The 9,001-nt window shown below is 42.8% G+C and overlaps 1 protein-coding gene across 2 annotated transcripts; it reads right to left on the bottom strand.

Annotated features, from left to right (window-relative positions):
• Positions 1 to 1,359: 1,359 nt before the first annotated feature.
• Positions 1,360 to 3,159, bottom strand: LOC124025726. 2 transcript variants are annotated; one of them, XM_046339063.1, is made up of 3 exons: positions 3,016 to 3,159; positions 2,453 to 2,749; positions 1,360 to 2,302 (listed from the first exon to the last, which is right to left on the bottom strand). In XM_046339063.1, the coding sequence occupies exons 1-3, from the start codon at positions 3,074 to 3,076 to the stop codon at positions 1,992 to 1,994; spliced, it is 669 nt and encodes a 222-aa protein (XP_046195019.1). In that variant the 5' UTR covers positions 3,077 to 3,159; the 3' UTR covers positions 1,360 to 1,991. The 2 variants fall into 2 exon arrangements, with proteins under 2 accessions (XP_046195019.1, XP_046195018.1); XM_046339062.1 differs by having other exon boundaries at positions 2,420 to 2,749.
• Positions 3,160 to 9,001: the final 5,842 nt, after the last annotated feature.

Consider the following 9,001-nt stretch of genomic DNA (forward strand, 5'->3'; position numbering starts at 1 on the left):
ATTAAATACAATACAAGCAGAAGATGGGGAGGTGGTTGACAAGGCTGGTCTTGTAGTAGAGGCTGTACTTCCTGGATAGTAGTTGAAATGAGAGTGACCACTTTTCATTGGTGAATACTGATGACATCACAGTACAGAATGGATCCACAACTCACTCTGTGTTGCCTGTAGAGTTCTCTACTCCATCTGTTACATATTTCTCTACTCCAATGTCTAGAGCACTATTGTTGAATTTATTATGGATTTATTATGGATAAATGAATAAACAATATCCCCATTTTAAATAGAATTGTGTCTAGGTAAATTTATACTCTGTATGTTTAATAGACAATATGAGTTCATAAGAAGAAATTGTGTGACAGGAGAAAGGAGTAATAAAATGTTAAAGAACACCATTCCAACTGGGCAAGAACAAATGGGTTGTGGACTGTGTAAACACATAAGGTCGTTAGCCTATGGTTGACCCAACCTGAAACTTAGCTCTGGGGTTTTTAGATTAGGCAGTGAGTGCATTCCTAGGGTTTCTGTTAATTAAACCTGTCATTTCAGTGGTGATCGATAATGTTGAGGGGTTAAAAGTTATCTGGGAGTGTGTTAGTAAGTCAGAATGAACTTTTCACCTTACTTTGTCCTGCCGAGTGGGGGGGGGGTTCGGGTAAGACAGTGAAATGATGTCATGATCTGTATTTAAACTGATGCATGTGTTTTACATTTACATTTACATTTAAGTCATTTAGCAGACGCTCTTATCCAGAGCGACTTACAAATTGGTGCATTCACCTTATGACATCCAGTGGAACAGTCACTTTACAATAGTGCATCTAAATCTTAAAGGGGGGGAGGTGAGAAGGATTACTTTATCCTATCCTAGGTATTCCTTAAAGAGGTGGGGTTTCAGGTGTCTCCGGAAGGTGGTGATTGACTCCGCTGTCCTGGCGTCGTGAGGGAGTTTGTTCCACCATTGGGGGGCCAGAGCAGCGAACAGTTTTGACTGGGCTGAGCGGGAACTGTACTTCCTCAGTGGTAGGGAGGTGAGCAGGCCAGAGGTGGATGAACGCAGTGCCCTTGTTTGGGTGTAGGGCCTGATCAGAGCCTGGAGGTACTGAGGTGCCGTTCCCCTCACAGCTCCGTAGGCAAGCACCATGGTCTTGTAGCGGATGCGAGCTTCAACTGGAAGCCAGTGGAGAGAGCGGAGGAGCGGGGTGACGTGAGAGAACTTGGGAAGGTTGAACACCAGACGGGCTGCGGCGTTCTGGATGAGTTGTAGGGGTTTAATGGCACAGGCAGGGAGCCCAGCCAACAGCGAGTTGCAGTAATCCAGACGGGAGATGACAAGTGCCTGTTTTGAGTGGCAGCGCGCTCCGAGAATAAATTCTATTACCTATTATTTAAAGACTGGTCTGCGTCTATTTTATGCAAACAAGAAATCTTACAAATTCTCATAAAATAGATGAAGGGCTTTCAATTGATGAAAGCACATTGTCATAATTAAATTATACTAACACTAGACAAGCAGTACTTCCTATTAATGTATTAATATGTTTGGGCCTGTTTTTACATGACCAGTCTTATACTGTTGTGGAGTACTGCTGGTTGTCCTGACAGGAATTAGAGAAGTTACACCAGAACTGTCTGAAAAACATATAATCTTTCTGGACCCAGTCTCAAACCCTGACACTGCAAGAAAAACACAGTACCCAGTTCTATGTATCCAGAGGACAGATAAAACATTTACTATATCTGCACACATCATACAGATGGGAGTATTTTACCTGGGAGAGTAGAGATGACATCATCACTATCAGTGGTCTTTTCTTCTATATCTTTTTCAGTAGGAGATGAACATCCTCTTTTAGTTTATTAAATAACCCATCATCATCATCATCAGACACAGCAGTAGGATTCAAATCAATCACTAATATCACAAATACCAGGAGAATGAATCAGATTTGATATGAACTTTAATATCATCACAGATCTTGTGAACTTATTCAGATTATAGGAACATAACAAGAACACATACCTGAGAATGTGGAGGTGAAGTCAATGGAGATCTTCATGTTTCCCTTTTCAGTCAGTGTGCACGTCCACTTCCTGTTGTTGTCCTCCTTCTGGAGTGTCACAGTCAGAGTGATGTCACAGGAAGAATCCTGTGTGACCTGGGCTTTAGTACCTGTTTTAGGGCCCCAGCTGAGACTAAATCCTGACCGGCACGTTCCATGTTGCGTATCGGTGAGCAGAGAACACCGTAATGTCATTTTAACATTAGGCTTCAGATCTGTCACTGCTGTGGTAGAGGAGACTGAGAAAGAGAAAAAGGTATACAGTATTTGTTGGTTGTTTTCACATTACATATGATTATTAACACCACACTTATACACAGTGACATTTACACTCTGATTTAAACAGTAATACTCACTAGTTAGAACAGACAGATGAACAGGAGCATCACCTCCATGTTTTGGTCCAGTCTCTTTAAGGTATTGTTGACAGGTGTAGAGTCCAACATCCTCAGCCCTGACATTGCTAACATGTAGAGAACAGTTAGACCCTAAACTCAGTCTCTCTGCTCTCTCTTTCTGGACAACTTTGATCTTCCCCAATGTGACCTCTTCAATATTACCAGTAGATCCATCTCTGTTATAGATCCATGTAGTAGAGGAGCAGTCTGGATGAACCACATTGTTACACGGCAGACTGACATCATCTCCCACTCTGGAGAACATAGAGAGAGTTTCTCCACTGACACCTGGAAGGAGTATGACATCAGATAATTATTAACTGGTAATACAGATGACATTATATTTCATAGGTATTCTTATTGATATTCTTCAGTGTGAATAATAGTGTAATATACTGTCTATTATATAATAGTGAAGATAAGAGTAAACAGATACACAACAGAAATGTCATCATAATATTAGTCAAATGTAAACTGAACTAGTTTGGCCGTGTGAAATAAACGTGTTCTATGATCTCTAATGACATATTCTTACTCTCTCTCCTCTGTCTTACCTGTTAGAAGGTACAAAACGGTCACAAGCAATCCCAAAAATGATTGAGGGACATCAGCCATGATCCCCTCTCTCTCTCTCAGGTCTGTCTCTGTGTCTATCTCTCTCTCTGTCTCTCTGTCTCTCTCCGCTCTGTTTCTGTCTCTTTCCTCTTTCAGAGTGTCTCAGCGCTATGAGTTTCTCACCATACAGCAGCATCTCTATTCATCACTATAGCATCACTTCCTCAATGTGGTCATGGTTTTAGTCTAGTTTCTGACACCTTGGTGAGAATCCTCCAGCTCACCAGCAGTTGAAGGATGTCATGACTGTCCTGATCAGGTCAGGTTACAGGAGAACACAACCCTACAGATTATCTCTCAAACCCAACAGAGGAGGAGAGATCTAGGGGTCTGAAGATGTGGGGGTTTTATGGCCCCTCACTCCCCTGGTAAATCTCAGGCTACAGACAAATTGCTTTATCCTGTTACTATGGAGAACCAGCCTCAGAACATTAAACATGAAATAAGGGGACTTTGGAACAATGGTTTTTTACTTCAGCCACAATGGTGGTCATGACGATAGATGGAATATGAAAATGTATGTCATTTTTGTTCTGTTATTAAAGGTTAATAGATGACGTTATTATGAAAACATTGTAATGTGAAGGGTTTTCCTAGTATATGTCTGATGTTTATACATTGCACGTTGTATGGAAAATATAAAAATCAAAGAGAATGTTTTGGGGAAGATGAAATGTTAAGGTAGTCTAAAATTGGATTTGAGTAAAATCTGGACCTTGCCTCATTAACTTGGTACGCCCAGAGAATTGCCCTAAAGGCGGCTACGCCCACTTCTGACCCAAGGGCATAATACCTGTGAGTATAGAATTTACATGAGGACTAAGTGACCCCAGCTGCAGCAGGGCCTGAAAAAGTCAACGAACCCAGAACGCAACGCAAGCTTGAGGACAAAGAAATATTTTTCTACCCAAGCTACGGATGAGTAGCTGTGTCTAAGCGGGTGAATTCAAGTTGAACCACCTAGATACCATCGAATCGTGGTATCTAAAGGGTTTCATTCCTATGCTGTGAGCTCTGAGCTACAGAGCTGTCTGTCCTCAGAAGACCACTTCCAGAGAAAAGGGTGAGGGTACAGACTCCTAAGCCAAAAAGGACACTGACACCGGGAGGACGAGCAGGGAGGTGCGCAGGAGAAGTGCGTCATCGAACAGCTGAACGGTCCACGCAGAGAATCCTCGGAGATCATCCCCACGTAATTACATCATTATATTCTGACCCATAAGAGCGGCAGTTTGGGGCAAGGCTAGGGTTAGAATAGCATAGCTGACAAATTCACCCAAATGTATATTTCTCTTGTGTACTTTATTTTTTCTCTCTCTTTTGAAATTCGACGTTCAGAACGAGATTGTTAGAGGCAACTGGTTAATTAGCAGCTGTTGTAAAATTGATATTCTGATACTCTTTGAGTTGATTTGGGAAATAGAAACTGAATAAAAAAATAGTTTTCCCATGGTGCCCCAGGTTAATGAGTGAATAATTGCTTGATTCAGTTAATCACGTAATTAGAAACTTGTAATCATTCGATGAGCAACAGTCGTCACATTAACTAATACAACGTCACGACACGGCCTTCTTCACATATATGAGAGTCTGTATTAGTGATGCAGGGATTTGGCATTAATGTGGTCATATTCAAGTGGTGGTCGGTGCCGTTTAATTGGATGATTCATTCATATTCCAGTCACCCAGCTCAGTGTAACATTGATAAGTTTATGCTACTACATGATACTAGAATGAATACACCCCTCATCACATGCAAATACAGGTCACATTCATCGTAGCCATAAACAAACAGCATGATCACTTTGCTTGTTAATTCCTTCTCACATCTCGACTCTCCTCCTCTCACCTTTACCCTTCGCTTGTGGGATCCAGTGCAAAACACCTCAGCTGTCTGTGACCAGACGACTAAACACTTCCAAGCCAAACCTTCATATCATAACCGCTGACAATTTGTCAGTTCATGCTGCAAGAGCTCTGATAGGTTGGCGGACGTCTTTTGGAAGTTGTCATAGTTACTGTGGAAGAGGGTGAGTACGATAAGCCTCTTAGGCTTTGTATGGAAGTCAATGTGCCCAGAGGAGGGTGGAAACTAGCTGTGCTCCAGCTACACCATGGTGCTACCTACCCTATAGAGTGCTGTTGAAGCTACTGTAGACCTTCATTACAAAACAACTGGTGACGTGAATATTTTTAATTTAGTTGTATCTAAAAATATTTACTTTTTCATTAGTGTTTTATGAAATTCACAATTCCTCCCCTTGCTCCTCTGACGAGGCTCCACTGTCATATTCATTTGAATGGTTAATCAGACTTGGCATTTCTCCACTCCTCTCATTCTGTGTACATTCTAATTGTATCTAAATAGTTTACAGGACGGAAATAAGTCAAATGACATAGTCAAGTGACATAGTCAACACGTCAACATGACATATCAGTGTAATCAAGTCTCTTGTCTCTCCAGTATTTGAAGTCATTCAGAGATGCTGCTGCCACATTATTGGCACTTCCTACAACTCCCTCCCAAGGCCTTCAAAGTGCTCCTGCACAACCACCAGTCCTCTGAACAAGTGTCTAACCCCTACACAGTTCAGTATGATCTGAGGAGTTCAATGTAACACACTGCACTACCAGACACCACAGATCATTCACAAGAGCTCTCAAACTATTCAAATGGTTTTCTCCATCACTAAAGACATTTAATATTACTATTTATTTATTTGGTGGTGTCTATTTGTTGTGTGACTTTGATGACCCACTGTCCGTATATTAAGGCAGATTCTACCTGTTTGTGTATGACATCACATGTTATGTATGTTTCTACATATGTACCAATATGTTGTAAACCTGTCAAGGACTGAAGTGGACATCCAATCACGCTCCTGTAATACCAGGGTATATTCCTCTTACCAGCTTATTGAAGCAGCATATAACTGTGTTTGTAAAGAATCAGTATAAAAAAGGACAGATGAGTGAATTTCAAATGTTAGAGAGGTTAATGTAACTGCAACCAATGATGTAGATATAAACAGAATAATGAATATTAATGTCTATATCTGCAACTGGTCCTTCTTTCAGTGGTTATTTCAGCTCAGACCTCTTCTGTTTTTCTGAGACTGAGCAGAGAGAGAGAGAAATAAGTCATTGTGATGGGTTGTCTTTTAATTTTACCACAGAATATTACTTCACCCTAAAAATAACACAGCTGATCATTTCACACCTTCAAAGGAGTAGAAAACAACACAAAGATACCGTTGGAACAGTGGACTGTACTGTTTGTATGGGAGTTGACATAGAGACACTGTTTTGGGGGTTTTACTAGATGGTATACAGCTATGGATGGAAATACATTTCTCGTAGCAGGTTAGGAGAACGTACAGAGCAGGTTAGGAGAATTAGGATACGTTTGGGAAAGGGGTTAGGGTTATCTTAAATAATCTCCAAACCTGCTGAGAAAAGTCACTTCCATCAATAGCTGTACTCCTTCTAGTTACAACCTGCTTTTGGCTGTTGAGTTTGATGTATATGTAAATATTTCCATTGTTATAAATGTGAATGTAACTGCAGTTAATGATGTACATAAACAGAATAATAAGTATGTCTATGTCTGCAACTGGTCCTTCTTTCAGCGGTTATTTCAGCTCAGACCACTTCTGTTTTTCTGAGACTGAGCAAAGAGAGAAATAGATAATGAGAGAAGGAGAGAGGAGAGGAGAGTAGAGAAGATGAGAGGTGAGTACAGGAGAGAGTAGAGGAGAGAGAGGAGAGCAGAGTAAAAGAAAGTAGAGGAGAGAGAGAGGAGATGAGCGTAGAGGAGAGATGAAGGCAGAGGAGAGAGGAATGTAGAGGAGAGAGGAGAGCAGAGGAGAGAGGAGAGCAGAGGAGAGAGGAGAATAGTGGAGAGAGGAGAGTATAGGATAGAGGAGAGTATAACAGAGTAAAGGAGAGAGGAGAGGAGAGGAGAGGAGAGGAGAGGAGAGGAGAGGAGAGGAGAGGAGAGGAGAGGAGAGGAGAGGAGAGGAGAGGAGAGGAGAGGAGAGGAGAGGAGAGGAGAGGAGAGGAGAGGAGAGGAGAGGAGAGGAGAGGAGAGGAGAGGAGAGGAGAGGAGAGGAGAGGAGAGGAGAGGAGAGGAGAGGAGAGGAGAGGAGAGGAGAGGAGAGGAGAGGAGAGGAGAGAATAGAGAGGAGGATGAGAGAGGAGTGGAGGGGAGAGAGGAGAGTACAGGAGAGAGGACAGTAGAGGAGAGAGCAGAAAGGAGAGGAGAGAGGAGAGTAGAGAGGAGAGGAGAGAAGAGGAGAGCGAAGATTAGAGGAGAGAGTACAGGAGAGTGGAGATTAGAGTAGAGGAGAGGAGTGTAGAGGGGAAAGCAGAGTAGAGGAGAGAGGAGAGGATAGGATAGGAGAGCAGAGTTGAAGAGAGAGGAGTGTAGAGCAGAGGAGTGGAGAGGAAAGAGGAGGAGAGAGGAGAGCTTGATATATGAGAGGAGAGTACTGGAGAGAGTAAAGTAGAACTGAGTACAGGAAAGGGGAGAGTAGAGGACAGAGGGGAGAGGAGTGAGGAGAGGAGAGAGGATAAGAGAAAGGAGATGAGGAGAGAAGAGGAGTGTAGAGGGGAGAGCAGAGTAGAGTAGAGTAGAGTAGAGTAGTAGAGTAGAGTAGAGTAGAGTAGAGTAGAGTAGACTAGAGGAGAGGAGAGGAGGAGAGGAGAGGAGAGGAGAGGAGAGAGGAGAGGATAGAGAGGAGAGGAGAGGAGAGGAGAGGAGAGGAGAGGAGAGGAGAGGAGAGGAGAGGAGAGGAGAGGAGAGGAGAGGAGAGGAGAGGAGGAGAGGAAAGGAAGATAATTGGATAGGATAGGAGAGAAGAGTTGAAGAGAGGGGAGTGTAGAGCAGAGGAGTGGAGAGGATAGAGGAGAGAGGAGAGTAGAGAAGCGCAAAGATTATTTTAATTTTTATTTTTTATTTCACCTTTATTTACCCAGGTAGGCTAGTTGAGAACAAGTTCTCATTTGCAACTGCGACCTGGCCAAGATAAAGCATAGCAGTGTGAACAGACAACACAGAGTTACACATGGAGTAAACAATTAACAAGTCAATAACACAGTAGAAAAAAATGGGCAGTCTATATACAATGTGTGCAAAAGGCATGAGGAGGTAGGCGAATAATACAATTTTGCAGATTAACACTGGAGTGATAAATGATCAGATGGTCATGTACAGGTAGAGATATTGGTGTGCAAAAGAGCAGAAAAGTAAATAAATAAAAAACAGTATAAAAACAGTATGGGAATGAGGTAGGTGAAAAAGGGTGGGCTATTTACCAATAGACTATGTACAGCTGCAGCGATCGGTTAGCTGCTCGGATAGCTGATGTTTGAAGTTGGTGAGGGAGATAAAAGTCTCCAACTTCAGCGATTTTTGCAGTTCGTTCCAGTCACAGGCAGCAGAGTACTGGAACGAAAGGCGGCCAAATGAGGTGTTGGCTTTAGGGATGATCAGTGAGATGCACCTGCTGGAGCGCGTGCTACGGATGGGTGTTGCCATTGTGACCAGTGAACTGAGATAAGGCGGAGCTTTACCTAGCATGGACTTGTAGATGACCTGGAGCCAGTGGGTCTGGCGACGAATATGTAGTGAGGGCCAGCCGACTAGAGCATACAAGTCGCAGTGGTGGGTGGTATAAGGTGCTTTAGTGACAAAACGGATGGCACTGTGATAGACTGCATCCAGTTTGCTGAGTAGAGTGTTGGAAGCCATTTTGTAGATGACATCGCCGAAGTCGAGGATCGGTAGGATAGTCAGTTTTACTAGGGTAAGCTTGGCGGCGTGAGTGAAGGAGGCTTTGTTGCAGAATAGAAAGCCGACTCTTGATTTGATTTTCGATTGGAGATGTTTGATGTGAGTCTGGAAGGAGAGTTTGCAGTCTAGCC

The sequence above is a fragment of the Oncorhynchus gorbuscha genome, unplaced genomic scaffold (genome assembly GCF_021184085.1).
Source record: "Oncorhynchus gorbuscha isolate QuinsamMale2020 ecotype Even-year unplaced genomic scaffold, OgorEven_v1.0 Un_scaffold_2386, whole genome shotgun sequence".
NCBI lineage: Eukaryota > Metazoa > Chordata > Actinopteri > Salmoniformes > Salmonidae > Oncorhynchus > Oncorhynchus gorbuscha.